The sequence below is a fragment of the Monopterus albus genome, unplaced genomic scaffold (assembly GCF_001952655.1).
Source record: "Monopterus albus unplaced genomic scaffold, M_albus_1.0 scaffold44.1, whole genome shotgun sequence".
NCBI classification, from domain to species: Eukaryota; Metazoa; Chordata; class Actinopteri; order Synbranchiformes; family Synbranchidae; genus Monopterus; species Monopterus albus.
Window position 1 is genome coordinate 873,156 of NW_018127924.1, and position 19,632 is coordinate 892,787.

General features: G+C 40.4%; 1 protein-coding gene across 1 annotated transcript in view; it reads left to right on the forward strand.

Annotated features, from left to right (window-relative positions):
- prex2 (phosphatidylinositol-3,4,5-trisphosphate-dependent Rac exchange factor 2) overlaps positions 1-19,632 on the forward strand; it is a 76,050-nt gene that overhangs the window by 35,962 nt on the left and 20,456 nt on the right. Inside the window, exons 15-29 of the mRNA XM_020599995.1 lie at positions 324-396; positions 1,941-2,083; positions 2,382-2,474; positions 3,061-3,209; positions 3,300-3,385; positions 4,392-4,528; positions 5,878-5,995; positions 6,600-6,784; positions 8,594-8,755; positions 11,387-11,609; positions 11,713-11,920; positions 14,790-14,969; positions 16,428-16,522; positions 16,824-16,906; positions 17,730-17,820. Coding sequence (XP_020455651.1) covers positions 324-396; positions 1,941-2,083; positions 2,382-2,474; positions 3,061-3,209; positions 3,300-3,385; positions 4,392-4,528; positions 5,878-5,995; positions 6,600-6,784; positions 8,594-8,755; positions 11,387-11,609; positions 11,713-11,920; positions 14,790-14,969; positions 16,428-16,522; positions 16,824-16,906; positions 17,730-17,820 — 2,026 coding nt within the window. The remainder of the gene's footprint in view (positions 1-323; positions 397-1,940; positions 2,084-2,381; positions 2,475-3,060; positions 3,210-3,299; positions 3,386-4,391; positions 4,529-5,877; positions 5,996-6,599; positions 6,785-8,593; positions 8,756-11,386; positions 11,610-11,712; positions 11,921-14,789; positions 14,970-16,427; positions 16,523-16,823; positions 16,907-17,729; positions 17,821-19,632) is intronic.

Sequence of the window (19,632 nt, forward strand, 5' to 3'; positions counted from 1 at the left end):
TCATGCATTCAGCAGCACTGCAAGGCCTGGCACACTATGGTTTCTAGACATGATTTTGGCCGTGTTTAAGATGGAATGAGCAGTGGCTGGCCTAGCCTCAGGGCTTTTGGAAGCAGGAACAAAGGGGCGTGTATGAGTGTGACATTGTGAATGCTCTCTAAACACACAATGTCTTTTGTTCTGTTTCTCTTTCTACTTTGTTCTCTCATCCACCTTTGTGTTTTCCTCTTGACACATTTACTCTATCCATTATACTTAAACCTGTCTCATTTCTCCTCTCTCTCCACTTGTTCTCCTTCTTTTTCCTATGTCTTTTGGTTCAGGGGGACTGCCGAACAAGGGAGGAATCGTTGATCTTGGGGGTGGAGCTCTGCGACAATGGCTTCATGCATCATGGTACAGCACTTTTCACTGCTGAGAATTTCAACAGACAAAAAAAAAATTCTGATCCTGCTATTCACAAACTGTGGAATGCTCTCCATCATTGACTAAATGAGAGTTGAATGCTTTGTGGAAGCCATGCAGAGGGTGCCTGGCATTTGGCATCCTGCACGAGGAAACAACCTCTCTTGTTCTCTTTCTATTTAAAATCCCTTGGCATGCATAGGAATAGAACCTTTTCTCAATCCAGTGAATGAATTGTGTGTGCATGTGTGGTTAGGGCTATGGCTGTGTTGATGCATACATCATTAACTTCATGCAGACTTGTGGATGTATGACTTAATTGACCAAATGCAGGGTACACGCATGGTTTGCTTTAACTGAGATGCCGTGGATGCTTGTCAGTGACGTTTGAAATGGTTAGTAGTCATGGTTACAGTTTGTTTATGAGAGTTAGGTGTGTTTTTAACTCTGTACTTTGCTTGTGCCAAACCCCACATCATACACTCTAAAATATGAGTCATGGAGAGTCATACCCCCATGTAACTGCTCCAATCTACCTGCAGTTCAAGCCTTACAAACCTTTCACTTCCAAATCCTAATTTTCCCATTTGTGCCAAGAATTTACTGTAGCCTGATGTTGTAGCTATTAAAACTACTGGCTCTATAGCTCGTCTCAAGTGTAATGTAGTGAGGGGTTGTCAGAAGAAAACTATTTTTCAATTCTAATTTGGGGTCTTGGTGAAAGCATTATGTTGCCGTGGGTTCCTGTACTGTAACCATGTCAAACATCCAGTGGCATATCTTGCCATGATAGTGGGTTCTTTCTCATGGTGTGTTGTTGTGCATTTAGAGAGTACATTGTGTGCATGTTTAAGTGCTTGGGCATGCTCAGTTTGGCATGTGACATAGTTACTTAGAATGACTTAATGCTTAGTGAAGTTTAAACCTCTTCATTTAATGCAAACAGCTTGATTTCTAGATTTAACATATTTTGCTGCTTCTTTGCACATATTCTTCCTTTAGCCAAAAAAGGAAAGACTGTTTACAGTTAGTCAATGTATCAGTTAACAATCATCAGGCAGCCCAGGTCTTGAAGTAGAACATGCTTACAGTTGTCTCCAAGGACCATTTTAATAATTTGGATATTTTGGTCCATTTAATGCAAGTCACCAACTATACTATATGTTGTGACCCTATTTGCAAACCATATATCAGTTGTGTAGATATCTGAATGGATTATCTGCCTTGTCAAACATCCATAGGCTTCCATTCATTTCTGCACAATTTGTCGAGTCTACAAGTTAAACATACATTATAGTTTTGATGTAATGCTATACATGCAGCACATTTAAATCTGCCCAAGAGTGTTTTCATTGGAATTTATATTGTCCTGTACACAGTAAAAGAAAAAACCTGCAAACATTTGAAAATGTTCATCAAAAATACAACTTGTGTGTGTGTATATATACAGTATATACTCTATAGTTAAAAACAGTCTGCAAGTTTCTATTCACCTGTCTGCTTATTTGCATTCATTACTGTGTTACCTCCTTCAGTGTTGGAGAAAAGTGAATTCAAAGATGAGCCCTTACTGTTTCGCTTCTTTGCTGATGAGGAGATGGAGGGCTCCAATACCAAACACAAACCCATGAAGCATGACCTGAAAATAGTTGAAAACATCATCTCCAAGTCTCTCTTGGTGAGCTCACTTGCTGTACTGCTTAGTGGCTTATTGATTAGTTCTGTTTGTCTAATATGCAGTTACTCAGCAATCCAAAGGCACAGTAAGTCTTTATGAAGGAAAAGTCACAACACCTCAGAAGTAAATTTTCTGCTGTTAATCAGTAAGCATTATTTTCAGAGGAGTGAGCAAATACTACCATAGATGCCATCTGACTGTATCAGTGTTTCTTTCTGGAGTGTATGCTTGTGCTCTGGGAGAATGTCTTGGGCTGCTGGTTTGAGGTTTTGCTGATGGGAGACATGTTGTTTGCCAGATAAGGCCCAGTGATGGAGGTTACGGCTTTATCCTGGAAGAGAGGAACAAGGTTCCCATCATCAAATCTGTGGAGAAGGGTTCCCCAGCTGAGGTGAGAAGGCACATCTTAAAAACATAATTTTTTAAGATGTGATCCAGTCAGCAAATTGCTTCTGTTGTTAAAATTTGGGGTGAGCATCAGTCATAAAAATAGGAGCATTTAGCTGCTTGCTCCTAAACTAAACCTTCTTTATGGTGATGGACGCTAATGGTAACGTTAGAAGCCTAGTCATGCATTAATAGCGCACATTAAGGTGCCATATTTTTGACGTCTCTTTTGAGGTTTAGCTTTGATCTGTGAGATGAAAATGAGACAGGAGGAGTTTAAAGGCAAATGTGATCACTGTGAGCACATGACCCATAATTTTCTCCAGCCCAGTGTGTCAAGAAGGTCTGGATTGCTTGGAGAGAGGCAGTATTTGCTTTGAAATATTCAGTCTGGTAAAACACAACAGGATCCAGCTGTATACTCAGAGATAAAAGTATTGTCTCCTATGACTGGGTGTGTATGCTTTGTGTGTGTGATATATAGAAATCCTTTGGGAACATTGTGTTTTTTGCAAAGATATACATTTTTATAGTGAATCTGTTTGCTGTTAAAACCCAGTTTTTTTTCTTCTATTATATTCAATGTTAAGATGGCTGGTCTAGAGGTGGGGAAGAAGCTGTTTGCTATAAATGGAGACCTGGTGTTCCTCAGGCCTTTCTCTGAAGTGGAAGTTCTCCTCAAGCAGTCTTTCAACAGTAAGGGACCCCTTAGGGTGCTGGTCAGCACCAAGCCAAGAGAGTAAGTCAGAGTATGCACAGGTACTGTCAAAATCAGTTAATTGTCTGCATCTCTCAGCTCTGTTTTTTTTTTTCCTCCTCTTGTTTCCAGGACGGTGAAGATCCCAGACTCAGCTGATGGGTTAGGTTTCCAGATCCGAGGCTTTGGTCCATCTGTTGTCCATGCTGTTGGAAGAGGTAAGAGATCACCGCCTTCACTACTTGAGCTGTCTGTCTTTATCAGCAAAAGGCTTCCCATGATTTCTCTGTTACTGTGGCACAGCTGGCAAGCAGCTGCCACACCAGTCTTTGCAGGGCATGTGTGCATGACTTGGCCACAAGAGGCCCATTTCCGCCCCCCTTATGCTCTTTATATGGCTCACCAGTGCTGTCAGAACTGAGAATTGTCTGCTTATCAATCACTTTGCATATCACAGTGATTTCCATGTATTCACATTTTTCTCCATGGTTCACTTACTCTGTGCATTTTTTGAGGTCCAAATTCATCATTGTCCCTCCTTTGCTGCTCTTACCTAACACAGCAAGCTTAGTAGCACTGGTATCAGGGCTGGCACAAAATAGGCTCCAATCAAACAACAATCCATGGCCTAGTCTGTCAGTTCTCAGGGGAACTGAACCTTTTTTATGTTTAAGCAATCTAAGCAGGATAGTAAGGTAGAAATGTGTTGGGTATGTGCCTTTGCTTGCGTGTGTGTGTGTGTGTGTGTGTGCTCCTGGTATTACTCACATTGTGGTGATCGAATCCTATTTAAACACACACACATTAATGCTAACAGATTTTTATAATGCTAATGCGACATCAACATGGTAAACAATATAAATATACCTGCTAAACATCCGCCTGTTAATATTGTTATTGCTGAGCATGCGAGCATGATAACATTACTGAGAGCTTGGATGTAGACTCAGTCTTGTTCACTGTTTAACAGTAATAACTACTATTACTACTGTAACTGTTTATTTATTTATTTATTGAATTTATGAGAAAAACCATGCTGCCTCTGTTGTAACTATGAAACACCTCGCACCTTTTCTTTTCCAATGAGGATCTTTCCTGACACCTGATGTGTATAAATCTACTAACTATAGTTTCATCTTGATTCAGATTTCACTTGCGTGACGATGTGTAGTAGATACTTGCCCTTGATGTTTCTCCTTTCACTTTGTCTCTGTGTCATGCCAGGCACGGTGGCAGCCATTGCTGGCCTCCATCCAGGGCAGTGCATCATCAAAGTTAATGGGAACAATGTAAGCAAGGAGAGCCATGCCAGTGTCATTGCTCATGTCACTGCCTGCAGGAAGTATCGACGACCTACACAGGTGAGACAGGAAGAGAAACAAAGAAAATAAATTGCAGGCCAAACCCAACTACACATTGTAGAGTTCTGTTTGACCCTGAGGGAGGGTTATGTTAGCTGACATATAGATTTTCACTGCAAAAGATTATAGCACTGTATGACATTTTGTGCAGTGGTATGAAGCTGAATAAATATATATATATATATATATAGTCTTTTAAGAAAAAGCATACATTTTCCATGTACATTAGATTTTTGTGTCATGGTTTGGAGCCTTTTAATAACTGCTTGCTGGAGGTCACATTTTTATTTCCTATGACCTCACTTGTAGTAACTGATCTGGGAGTTACATAATGAAATCAGAAGTAGGAGAAATATGGGAGAGCATAAAAGAATGAAAAGACCAGAAAAGTGGGGGGGAAACAAAGACGGAGAATAAACACAGCAGTCAGACCTCCTAGCTCTCGTTTACCTTCATACCTTTTTCTTTCTGTGCCTGTGTCTGACTCTGTCTTGCCTTCCCTTGGGTCATTACGCTGAAATAATAGTAGTTTTGGCTCCACTAGCGCCGATCCCTGGCTCAAAGCAGAGAGCCTGCTGTGGGAGACTGGCTGGCTGCAGATAGAGGTGGGAAAGGATCTGGGGGTGGCTGGGGGCTCAGTGTCGGTGAGAGGAATATGGACGAAAAGGGGGATAGGCTAGTTATGTTTCTTTCCTGGAATAGTGGTTGACAGCAGATGTGTAGGAGGTGAAAGCAAGCTTAGGCCACCTGTTGAAAGTTGTGTGAAATGCACGGGTGTGTGTATGACAGTAGTTAGTGTAGTGTGGAGCCATAATTGGCTTAATGAAGCATTACAGGTTTCCAAAACTACTGGATGTCTGGTTTATATCACATATATACACACAGAGGAGCCACTCTCTTGCCCTCTTTCTATGCTTGTGTGTGTGTGTTGTATACTAGAGAGGACCACAGACCGGCAGGCAGGTACAGCGTGTAGCTTTGGCAGAAAACCCGCTGTGGGCTTAGGTGTGGAGAGGAAAGAACATACACAGACAGATACACAAAAACACACCCACACATACTGTACACAGGGTTGTGTGGTGCACTGGAGTGGGTTTATGAGGTTGCCATGGGTTTGTTTTTGTCTCACCAAGCACCATGTTGCCATATGTCTATGAAGGCTTTTCATTGTATGCTCTGCCAACCCAAATGTAACACTGTACCCCATATCTGGGTAGAATCAGCTAAACACACTGCATCAAGCCTAAACCTCAGCTTGTGCACACACAGACTCACTGAAGTTCGTAATTTTCATGATGTAGATTTTTCATAAATCGTAAGTGATTTTTTTTTTCTGTATTCCTATGCAGCAAGATACAATTAAATGGGTGTATAACAATAGTGAGAGCGCCCAGGAGGACAACCAGAAAACTAACCAGAAACCAAACCCTGGGGAGAATGGAGATGGATTTGAGTGCAAAGTAGAAGGTAATCAAATGCACGCACACACATGGACACAAACTCTTCTGGGAAAAGAAATTCTGGTCTAGGTGTCTGTGGATGTAACACAGGCTTGTTTGTGGGAACACAGGCCCTTTGCCTGCTCCAGTTAAGAAGTCAGACATGGGTCCAAACACGCTAGTCTGGAGAGAGTTAACCTGAAAACATAATCTCCTCTGGCTCACTGAGTGTTCATTCCCCTGCGATTTATGGATCTCAATGAGACAGTAAGCCAAGAAATCCATTCTCTTCATAGTAAACATCTCTGAAGCAGGATTTATTGCCCTATTAAGTCATCGCCTTGGCATAAGGCTGGTTAATTAAATATTCTTTGAATTGCTCCTCATTTTTGGGGAGATGGAGAAAAGCCATGAGCAGAGTCTTCCTCTGAACTGACCTGCAGATGTGGTGGTCTGGGGCCTCCTACGGTGCCTAGTGTGTGATGACGAAAATACCTGCAGTTTTGCAACCATACATTCTGTGACAAAGATGGGGATTTATTGTGTTTATAACTAAATATGATTTGTACATGTGTGTTGTTTGTGTGCAAGTTAACAGATCTGTTTCACCACAGTTTTTTGTGCTATCTCAGAGGTGATGGACAAGTTTAACACTATAGCTATCATCGATGGAAAGAAGGACCATGTAAGTCTGACGGTAGATAATGTCCATTTGGAGTATGGAGTGGTGTACGAGTATGACAGCACAGCTGGTATCAAGTGCCATGTGCTGGAGAAGATGGTTGAACCCAAAGGATTCTTCAGTCTCACTGCTAAGGTATTCTGTCCAAGGTTTTAGTGGGACGAGTAAAGGGCTGAATGACATGATATAATATCTACATAATGATACACTATATTGTCACATTGATCTCCATAATAACTTTAAGTATCATCAGTACAATACCACCCTTTTCCCAGACTGGATTAACTTTTATGTTTATCAGAATTATAGTCAAATTATAATTAAGTTATAGTCAAATTATAATGTAGTTTAAAAAGCATTCTGAATTCTTGGGACTAGGTTACCAACAGGTAACCCAGTATTGTATTTGTGTTTAATCACATGGAATGTGTGACAATCACTTGTATTACAGCAGAAGAGTACAGAATGGTTTTTGGGGCTCTGGGCAAAATACTATTAAGCTAGCATGCCTGCACAGTTCACATTAAGTGGGAGGAAAAAGGAGGGCCCACAGATAATTTTTGCCTTAAGGTTGTTAGTTAATCTAGCTCTGTCCAACCCTAGTAGAACGGCCTGTTTAACTAGCTGTTTTGAAGGGAACTGTTGACTTTTTTTCAAATGTGGTAAAAAGAGAGAGAGAAAAAGAGAAGTAGAGAAATTTAGGGAAGGTTTTATCACCTTTTAGGTGATGAATAGTGGTGCTGAGGCTGCACCTTGCTTGATGAACGAGAGCTATAAAGACATAAACAAATCATGACCGTGCTTCAGTCTCTAACCAGGCTGCAGGGGAGAAGTAGATGAATTCAAAGGGGGTTAGGATTATCACTTTATATATGTTTTGCAGTTTGAATGGAAGTGAAACCTTGTAATCAATTTGATTGAGAACTTTGTCATGCTATTTTTTCTCAAATTTGGAATGCAGTTCTTCAGCACAGACAGAACCTATAGCTCTCCTGCTGTGTAGATTGAGTTCTAATTCAGACTACTAGCTTTATTTTATTTATGTGCATTCCCAGCTGTGTTAAGTGCATGCATTTTACATCACAGCAGTGTTTACAGAGTGTTCAGAATGGATTTACAGTATGAAACACAGTGGAGAGAAGACTCACTTCAACATACATGCACACATGGCTGTGTGGTAAACAAAGCAGTTTGCAGCATCGTTTTGACAAATTCCATGATGAACAGCATCTCTTTACATTATTGTAAATTAGCAGAGATCATAAATTGGGTTCATGTCTTTAAACTGATTTAGATTTGGGGTCCTTGTCTCCTATAATTTTAAAGCATCATCCTAAATGAAACCCAGTCACTTGTACAGAAATAAAACTCTTATTTTCTCTCAGTAATTTCCCATTCCTCCAAAGTGAAAGTAATTTTTGTCATATTATAAGCATCTGCTCCACCAGTTCACATCGTCTATAATAGTCTTGTGATGTTGAATTTTAATATTGCTCATGCTATAAGGGCACCTCTGTTTTCTCGACCTTCAGTCTCTTTGCTGTTACATTCCCTCCCCAGCTTTTCTCTCTCCTCCACTGGACACCTCATTAAAATGGTTCAGAGATTTGTCTCTCTCTAACTTCCCATATAGAATCTCTGGTCTGGAAAGTCAGAGGCCACATACAGTACATATAGTATATGAGTTACAGTCTTTATCACCATAGATTTCTGAAGATGGTGGTGCAGTGGTTAGGACTGCTGCCTCCCAGCATGAAGTTTCTGGGTTCCAACCTTGTGGCCGACCAGTGATTGAATAAAAATTTGTGGTAGTCATGTTCAACAGCCTATGAAATGCTGCAGAGAAAATAAAAAGTCATTTGTTTATATCCCATTAGTTGCTTTAAAAAGGCATTTGTGTTTTAATTAGTCATCCCTGCCTTTGGTTGCCATTTCTCTGACCAGATCCTGGAGGCGCTGGCGTATAATGATGACACACTGGTGCAGATGTGTTGCAAGTTGAGTTCCAGCTGTGATGTGATCCCTGAGGAGCTGCAGCTACGCTTCAGTGCCATGTATGGTGAGAGGGCAGAACACATCAACCGGCGCATCACTAACTACAGGAAGGTACAGTAACTATCCTGAGCTGCTCTGATTACGAACGGAGATGCTGTCCCTTTATTCTGTTCTCGATTGTATATCATTACACAACTTGGAACCATGAAAATCACCTCTGTCTTCTGCAGTTTTCTGTAGACTAATGATAATAGAAAGAGGTTGCAGCTGGTGTAGAATTACCTCTTTGTTGTTGCACTGAGGGGAAAGGCCTTGTACATTAAGCATTCACTTTTTATCCATAATTTAATTGAAGTAAGATTGTAAAATGGAGTCTCTCAATTGGTTTTCTGATGAAGGGTTAAAATAATGCCTAGCACCAAGGGCTCCATGTTGCAAGCTAGTAACGTCATACCAGCACACCATGCGTTAATCTGCTGACACACTGCAAACAAGCTGAACCTCAAGTACAAAATATCTGAAAGCTGATGTGCAAAATACAATCATTTCTCATTAACCTGCAAGAAAAGAGGAAAATATTTAGCCAAGAGTTCTCATTGTGACTTCTTTCATTGATTTTGTGAATATGTCTGCAGAATGTATTGTAGTATTATCTGGCACTTTGTAATTAGGTTACAGCTCATTGATGGAGCCAAAGTATTTTCATCAGTGTTGATTCAGATTTGTAAGCATGTGTCTATAGACGAGTGTGCGTGAGATAGAGAGGAAAAAAATCTCTTTCTATATTAGAATAGGCCTTGGATTAATTACCAGTCACTTATAAATAGCCTGGCAAAGCCACAGGCAGGACTATTGTTGTGTAAGATCCTCTCCTGCACTGGAGCATTACTTCTCAGACCCTAGATAGAAAGGAGTGGGAGTGAAAGAGGAAGAATCAGAGAAAAATGAAGATAGAGGAGGAACTAAAGAAGAAAGAATGAGTAGGACAAGCTGAGATTTATATTTGTAATTAGAATCCACAAACCTCTAGGGCAGGGGTGGCCAATCCCAGCCCTCGAGGGCTGCTGCCATGCTTGTTTTCTAAGTATCTAACCCACTGCTGAATACCTGGACCAGGTATGTTCAGTCAATCAGGAAGATACCATCTTAGATGAAGGTGAAGTGAGGAAAGACAAAGTGAGCTGGTATCTTCCAGCTTTTGATTGACTGAACATACCTGATCCAGGTATTCAGCAGTGTGTTGGGATAGTTGGGGGCCACTGTGGTTCAGTGGGCAGAGCAGTCGTCTCCCAACCCAACTTGCAGTGTACAAGTTGAAGTGTCCTTGGGCAAGACACTGAACCCCCCCATTGCCCCTGATGGTTAGAGCCATCAGTTGAGTTGGCACCACAGATGGCTGCCTCGGTTCTGTACCTGAAGCAAATTTCTTGTGTATGACATACTTGGCCAAATAAAGGTGATTATTATTATTAGTTAGGCAGGGATATTTGGAAAGCAAGCAAGGCAGTGTCCCTCTAGGACTGGGACTGGCCATCACTGCTTTAGGGGCAGACAGATGTGCTGAGATGTCTTTCACAGATTGTAGTTCATGAACTACTCCAGCTATTTGAGACAACCAAGAAGACGAGTGGTTTGTCCCTTAGTTATAACATTTGTATAACATCCAAGACAGGATACAGGCTTCAGTGATGGACGGTTCAAGGAATGTGCAACCAAATGTTACAAATGAGAAATGTGTTTGTGATTTTCTGTATCAGCTCTGTTGGATCCAAGCCATCCTTCAGCTTTCCTGTGTATCATGTTTTACATGGAGATGATATCCTCCAGTACATTAAAAAGTTTGTGTAATTAAATTCATATCAATCCATGAATCATTATGTTGAGGTCTGGACTTCTCCATGTATGTGAGCAGTGATATTTGATACAGGTTAAATATCTGAGCATTACTAAAAGGGGGAATGTATAAAATATACAGTCATGGATGTTTCTGGTTTTCTTCCAGTACCAGCTATCATACATGTAAACAGAACAGATGTATCAGCATCAAACTATAATTACAATAAAAGTACTCATTGTGCAGAATAGTGCATTTTACATGAATGTACATCATATTATTGGATTCTAATCATTGATGCATTATTGTGTACATCACATTTAATGATGCAGCTGGTAAAGGAGCTTATTTAAGTAGCTTACATATATTATAGCACTCTTGTACTACGGCAGATTTGTATAGTGAATATATTTTCAACTTGTTTTCCACGGTTGATTTATACCATCTATTGTATGCTTTTCTCTCAGTCACTGATTAAGGATAGAAGTAAATATTCCTAGATCACTTTGAGCCTTCCAGACACAAAGTCAAAGTATGAAATAGCAGAAAATTAAACCACTCAAATTATACATACCTCAAAACTGTGCTTAAGTATAGCACTTGAGTAGATGTTCTTATAAGTTCCACTACTGTAAACCAGTAGGCTGAGCTGACAGTTCTCTGTTTTGTATTTCTCATGGAGTCTTTTATGTATTTGAAATACACATTAGCTAAGATTAATACTTTTTTTTCAAATCTCTCCAAAAATTTTTACTTTAATTCAAATTCCCCATTTGTGATTACTATTGTTTTATATAAAGCATCATAGGGTGCAGTCAGTGAGATTATAGTCCAAGATCTCTATGTCTCACAAATTAAAACATTTCAATATATTTTACCACTAAACCATCAACATCTCTCTGTGTCAGTTTGCTAGGGTATTGAAGAACAGAGCATGGCCCACATTTAAGCAGGCCAAGGCTAAGGTGTCTCCCCTGCATAGCAGTGACTTCTGCCCCACAAACTGTCATATCAACGTGATGGAGGTCTCCTACCCCAAGACCACCACGTTTTTGGGTAGCGCCTTTGGTGTGCAGCTGGACAATAGGAAGAACACGCTGGAGAAGGGAGGATGCAGCAGTGCTCATCTTGGTGAGTAGAGGATAGGGGCATGAAAAACTCCTGCACAGTGAAATAAATTTATCTGTCTACTTTTTAGTGGTGTTTTGTTTAACTTGGTGTGTTTGTTGTTCAGGTAAGCTAAACCCCATGGTTAATGTCCAGCACACCATCACCACTATGGCTGCACCATCAGGTCATAGCCTGGGCAGGACTGAGGGGCACGGCCTTCGTTTTCTGCTTAAAGAAGACGACCTGCTCACCCTGGATGCTTACCAGAAACTCCTCTACAAACTCACCACTGTGGTCAAAGAGATGGAGATACATGGTGCACATATTCAGGAGTGAGTGACTTTAAGTACATACATACAGTATAAAGATCTGTACCAGTATGATCAAACACTCCTTACACAAATCATTCCCACGTGAGACGTAGTATTGTTTTATTAAATTGCCTGAGTTTGAGATTAATCTGTGCTTACATTTTCTCCACAAATCGCAAAACAAAGGGTAACATGTTTTTTGAATCTCTTCACATCACTTTATGATCTGCTGATTCTATTTGACTAGATTTAAAATACCCTGTGAAACCACTACGTGGTCAGTGTGCTACATTAGACACTTGGTGAGCATACATTTTAGTCATTACTTCAGCACCTGGGTCTGTTCAACATGTTTCACAAGTTTATTGTCTGGAGGCAAACAAAGCTACAGAAAGGAAGTAAGAAATGCTATCCCATTCCTGCCTACAGTACACCATCCCTAAACAGGAAATGTAATCTCAGTGAAGCAGAGCGTCTGTCACTAGGCCAGGTGTGATTTGGAAATGCCATTCTGTATTAATGGACCACTAATACATACTGTATATGCATTTGCAGTAGACAGAAACATGTCGGCACACATGCAAAACTCTAAGATGATTACAGTATGCGTTTCTAAATGGCCTCTATTTTTTTCCTGCAGCTGTTGGTAACTACTGGTGGACAGTTGACTGTACAATAAGTGTGCTATGCTATGGCTGCACCGTTAGAAGATTCACATTAAAAGCCTTTAGGTGGAACAGAAAGCAGAGCTGTCACCTAACTGTAGTAATAATGAGTTTAGTCCACAGCGGGCCTCTTAATGACTGAGCCTGGACAAATTTTATCACGACATGGTCCGAGACATGTCTAGTGAGGGGATAATCACCTTTACCACCTACTGTGTGTTCAAACATGCAGAAGTGCACATGCACGCACGCACACACCAGCAGCTTGTAAAGGATGAGCTGTGGGTAGGCACTGGTGTTTAACAGCAGTGGAACTAACATTGGTTGTGTTGCAGTCTGGATGCATTTCTCTGCCATGTATGGGTGTGTTGAATCCTTCTGAGCTCTTCATTAGATTAATTTTAAGATTAATTGATTGGCCCAGGGTCACTAATACTTCTATTGGTCACACACCCCAACTTCCGATCTCCATTCTCTTTTTGTTTCTTTGCATTTCCTCTATATTTTGCTTTTTGCAAACATTGATAAAGGCATTCTTCACTGCCTGTGTCACTTTCTTTTTCTGCACCGGGTCTGCCTGACTTTGACAGCTCTATGGTACTTTATAATGGTCTAGTAATAAACTGAAGTGGTTATATTTGAGTGCTCTTTTGTGTTGTCAAAGACAACCTCCCCGGTTCCAACCCAAAGTCAAGAGAGGAAGTCCACAGTACATTCAGAGTAGATTAGAATTATCCTCAAATAATTTAGGAAAAAAAAACAATATGTCGACATTACAGAATTTTTTGGCTGATTTTAGAGGAATCAGTTTTGAGGCTGTGTCTTGTGAACCTTTGTCTCTGAGCCACAGCCAAGGGATCACAGCTATGTGAGGACATGTCCACTAGTAGTATATAAAGCTGGGCAAAGCCAGTCAACCAGCTGAGCTTGGTCTTTGAAGCCCAGATGTACAGTATTGGCCTGACAAACTCTACCACCACAAATAAATCTACATGTTCTTATTTACATGCTCCTGGTTATTTAACTCAAAGTAATACGCAAATGTACGACCATGAAACTGTCTGATATTGAGTATTGTAATTCAGATGCGCTTATAGATGCAATGGAGGCGACTGACGTCTAATAGTTTCATGTGTCGAAGTGGTTTAAAGAGCTCCCTGTGAGAAATCCAGAGATCTTTCCGATTACTTGCAATAAGCAGTCATGTTCTTTGGCCTACTCCCATTCTCTCTTCTTTCTTTCTCACTCAGTTGAAGATCCCTCTCTGATCCACTATTTGTTATTCTTTCTGGCTCCTTTGATAGTTTGCTCCCCAAAGGCCTCAAACTGTGCTCACTTCTTTATTAACCAACAGCCAATCACAGGGCTTGTAGAGCTTCTCCATGGTGATGGAATCTCATTCTGCTTTGGAGGGGAGCCCAGGAGTGGATCATAATGAGGACATCTCTGTGGCCTGGTCAGCCTGTGAGTGTGTAGAAAATGGGCCAGTGGAGAGAGAGGACAGGGGGGAATGAAGAGGTGTTTGAAACATAAGGAGGTATAAAAATTTGGGTAGCTTGTGACATTTCTTATTCCACATAGCTGTACTGACTCCACTTTGAAACATCCTTAAGGCTGATGTTGTTATGACAGAATGGAAAATGTAGGCAAACAAATTAAAATAAGGCTGAACTGTAAACAGACATTACATGTCAATGTGTGTGCGTGGGGAGAGATAAAAAAAGTCCAAGCCTAGCATTTTTTTGGATTAGGGCTTTAAAATGCCACCACGTGTTGCTGCAACTGTGAAAATATCCTGGCCGTCCTCTTCCTGCTCTTGTGATTGCCGTCTGATTGAATACAGGCCAGTGGGAACAGTCAGAGGGGAGCTGCTAAGTTGCAGCATGTTGACACAGCTGCGCTTTTCCACATGTTTGGAACTATTAATATAGTATGGATTCTTGACCATCTGAAGCTGCTGGTACGGAAGCAGGCTGTGGTTTTGTTTAGCTTACTCAGTCAGGCTATAACTGAGCCCACGCACATGTAGTCACATACTGTATATATTGTGTGTACCGTTCAAAATGTTACATTGCTGGGGTACATGTAAGAGCTTCCTGTGTAGCATTAGTGTGATAGAAAAAGCTGTTTTTCTCATTCTATCTTGAGTATTAGTGTTGGATAAGTGTCACACTTACTTTATGCAATCCCTCCTCTTCATCCTTTTTCCACTCTCTCTCCATCAGCCTGATATCTTCCATCACCCACCCTACAGCGTCAGAGGCCAGGACCCCAGAAAGCTACATTTCTGCTGAGAGTGAGGGAGAAAAGGGAGAGCGGAATGGGAAGAAAGTGTGTTTTAATGTGATGGGGGATGAACAGGAGGACTCTGGACATGACACAATCAGCAACAGAGACTCTTACAGGTAAAACCAAAGTGAAAGGTGGTTACACAAGTGGTAGTATAGACTCAAAAAGAGGCTTTATTGTCTAACTTTCATGTTAACAGCCCCAGTGGATCATTGTGAAGGCAAATGATATAAAAACTAGATTTCTAAAAAATATCTATAGGTGCTTCTATTAATATACGCCCACCTGAAAAAAAAGAAATTGATTGTGACATCACAAAAGGGGGGAGGGCCAAGCTAGGTCAAGTTAACAAGAGGTACAAAGCCTTGTAACGCCACATAAAAAATAAATTAGTGTTTCAGCTGTAAAAACAAGTCCAGACTATGTAACCAGGATTCTAATGGTAGCAGACTGAAATTCTGAAATATGCTTTATCAAATGGCACATTTTGCAAAATATGATGCTAATGCTATTAGCTATTATGTTAGTCACTATGAGCTTTTCAGCTGCGCTGTACAATGATAAATATTTAGCACATGTTGATTTTAAATCACTTTGATTCAAATTTGGAATGATAAGTATTGGACAACAAGACCTAAGATAGTTCATGTTTTTGTCAAGTATGAGAAACTGTTGCTGATGGTAGAAGTGATGCAACAGCTGCTTGTAGTGAAGGAGCCCCACCAGCTGTCAGCCTCACTCACTCCTGGCTTTGACATCATCAAACTGAACTGACATCATGAACTGCATTAACTGGCTGGGAACATAATCGCTAAAATGAATGCTGTACGGCGCAACCACATTTATTGATACAGAAGTGGTGCAGCAGCAGTGAAGTTCTGTTTCTTCAGCCGCACAAATGCACTCAGGCATGGAAGCTAGCTTCTGTTCTTGTTAGGGAAACTGGAATCCATGGATGGAGTTGGTACAACAAGCACAAAACAACAATTCACCACAGTGAAAAATGGTGAAATCAAATTAAAAGTAGCAAAACAAAAAACCAACTCATTAATTTGTGACTGCTCAAACTCATTGGCATTCGCTACCGCACACTGCACTGACCCCCTTTTGTGATGTACTGTAATGTTGTGTAATTGTGAAAAAGGATGATTTTTAAAAGGCCTACTTTGTCCTGAATTTCTGCCCTTATGTCTCATGTAGTATTAAAAAAAGATTATTTATTTAAGAACACTAAGTAAAAAAGTTGGCCCTGCAAGTTGCACTTCAACATTATTGATCAAACACATTGGAAAAAGAACAATAGTGACTGAGATTAAATGAAAAGAATTCTACAATACACCAAAATTTAATAGCATAATAATACTTCTATTAAACTGCATGTTCTTTCTTTCATAAAAGAAATGAAACTGCTAAATTGTGCTGCTTATTACGGTACAATATATGCAATGCTGTATGATATACCAGAGTGTACCATCCCATATTTTGCTAACCAATTGCCAGAATATCATTTGTTGAAAAGTTAAACAGATGGGGGATATGGTCTCTTGAACAGTTGTCTCCTTGTTTCTTTTCAGTGACTGTAACAGCAACAGAAACTCAATTGCTTCCTTCACCAGCATCTGCAGCAGCCACTGTAGCTCCTATGTTCATAGTGATGAGATGGACTCAGGTACACAGATGCAGCACAGACATTCACTCTTTCACATAACAATAAAGTAACTTGATTTTGCTGATAGAATAATATAACTTCCGTATGAGTGGTATTTTCTGTATAAGATAAACATACAGCATGTGCCCATACTCAGCACACTGTGATCATGAATTGATAGAGAAGAAATAAAAATTCCCAGATGTGTCTTAATCCATAATACCAATCAGCCAGTGTTGCAAAACAGTTCCAGTGACAGGTGATGATATTTAATACAGTACATGTGAAGAATGCTGACAAGTTGTAACCATACCTTCTGCAGGAGATGAGATGCCCTCCAGTGTGTGGCTGTCCCATGATAAGCAGAAGAAACTTCACAGCTTCCTTGAGCATCTGTTTAGCCAGGTGAGCCAGCTAAACATGTGTACAGATGTGACTGTGACTTTCAGTGGGAAGCCTGAGATACTAGCTGTTTCATTATCTTAGATCTTTCAAAGCTGTTCTCATCCCTGGGCACTCTCTAAATTGGCTTCTTTCACAGATAAACATTCTTTGGAGTCTTACATATTTTGTTGATCTCCTAATACATTCAAACCTTTTGTTAATCTTGTTAAGGTGGAAGGCAAAATTGTCCTTGTATGATGGATTGCAAATGATGCTGATTTGATCAATCGTCTAAAAATGCACAACATCACCATTCATTATGAGTTTTAAACAAAACAATTATATTTCATGTGCAGTGCAATGTTTTTAAAGACCCAATTGTGTATTGAGAACAGGATGCGTAGTTTTTTAAACACATGCTCAGGCGGGGAGAATTATGGCATTCTTAAGATGGCCCTTGACCTTGTAGAGAACGTTGTGGCAAAGGTGGACCACATTTGATTACACTTGTACTGTACATTGTTTCTCTGACACACACATGCATACAGCATGTCTCAATCAGCAGTGGAAAAGCAGAAAGATCAACACTTCACTGTCTCTGAAGTTTTGACCTGCTTCCCCGTCATTTTATTGTAGAGCAGTTTCCCCAGCTTTGTTTACATACTGCATAACAAATTGTATTCGCTGGGGCTCTGTGGGATTGTGTGTATTTGTGTTAGTGAGAGAAGCAGGTGTTTTTTTTCCTAATTTGGGCAGCAGATATTTGCTGCCCTCCACATTCATTCGATCTCGGCTCAGTAAGAATTGTGTAAGTGCAGCAACTTGACCCTTGTGCTTTCTTCAGGTGGACTCAATCACCAGCATACTGAGAGGAGCAGCGGTGGCGCGGGCATTTGAGCAGACCAAATGTTTTACACCTGGACGAGCATTACAAGGTGAAACACCAGGCCTGTAAAACACTGGCTCTGGTCTCTCAGCACCTTTTACCACATCTGAAAACACTGCACATCTACTTGTCAAACCATTTGAGCAAGAAATGTAAAAGTTAGACTTTTAACATCAAAAATATTCTTTCTATTCTACTGCCTTACTCTCTACTGTAGTAGCATACTGTCTGTTTGCTGTGAGTGTAGCTCTGCTTCCTGGTTCACGCTGGGCTGAACATTAGGCTTGTGAAACGAAAGATATGTCCAATCTCAACCAGCACAGTGGTGAGAGAAAACAGCACATGTAAAAATGTGTAAGGGCTGCAACTTCTTGGTGTGTGTGTGCATGCGTGCACTCACATATGTGACTGGGTATGTACCGTAAGTGGATCCCAGCACCTAAAAGAAGATTACCAGCATTTCATTTTTCTTCTTCCCTCTCTCCTACTGTATCTATGTACTGCTTTCCCCTTCAGCTATCCCACTGCCCTTCTCTCTTTATGGTGTTGAAACAGCACTGCTTACTTTGATACTCGTTCCCACTTTGTGGTCATTGTAGTGCCAGTCAAAGAAAAACGTGACCCCTGAAACAGCTTTTGTGCCTGCATGTTATCTGATAATGTTGTTTTCACTGGGTGTTTTTTTGCCGCCTAACCTCCTTCTGACCTTGGTATTTAATCACAGTGTCTATTGTTACATTTTATCACTCACAGGAAAATGTAGGAAATGTTGCTGGAAGGGGCTAAATTTATCCTTATCATGTCCCACTACGTATACAAACTTGCCTGCAGTGCCTTTTCATGATCTGTCAAACTCTGGCCATATTGAAGATAAGCTACAAGTAAACTATGCTTATTTTCTTTCATCTTTTTATAAGTTGTGCAAGCCTGGACTCCTCAAACTGTGGTCTGGATTTGTACTATATAAAACTGTTGTACTACTGTATGTAAGCTGTTTAAGTTCAGATATGAAAAAGTCTGCTTATTTTACTTTCTTGAATGTGACTTTAATGAAGTGTAATGAGCTTTAAAAGCAAAATCATGGATGAATGAATTATTTTTGTATGTTTTGATAAGTAAAGCCTCCTAACATTCCAGCCCATTTGGCACACAGACTCCCCTCCCATTCCATGTTGTCCTCAAGTGAGTGCAGATATGCTTGAACTGAAAATAGGACTGCTTGTATTTTGTGCACGTGAGTGTGTTCTCGTTTGCATAAATGCCCTCAGGAGGGATGTGAAGCTGATCCATCTCAACTCCAGTCATGTGTGTGGTTGGTAACAGAGCAAACAGGATTATCTAACAAGTGTAGCATTCCTACATCTGATCTCACACTCTTTGGGCCTTCAGACAAACTCGCATATGCAAACACACACTCTAGGAAACCCCTTGACGCCTCTGCTAAACAGCCATCTCCCTGTCACAGATCTGTTCTTTGTCTCGAAAGTCAACATTATTATAGTCTGTTCTGTGCAGTTTTGAGAGGGGTTATTTCAGATTGGCGGGCTTTTATACTCATATTTTGCAATTGCAAACAGAAAGTGACAAAAAGATTAGGTTGCAGGGAGTCAAATCTGTGGTTTGTGGGATCTGCTATATAGAAGGAATGTTTCTCAATTCAGGTCTGTAATGCACATGCATTACTGAACTGAGATTCTCAAATGTTTCTATTTTATTTTGGAGATTGGGGAGAATGAAATACTGAATGAAATAAAGGAATCTGCCTGTAAGGTCAGTTATTGTATACTAACGCAAGAGAAAGACGAAAAGCAGTTTTTCATATACATCCACTTTCTGCTAAGCCTGTACTTACTCTTCATAT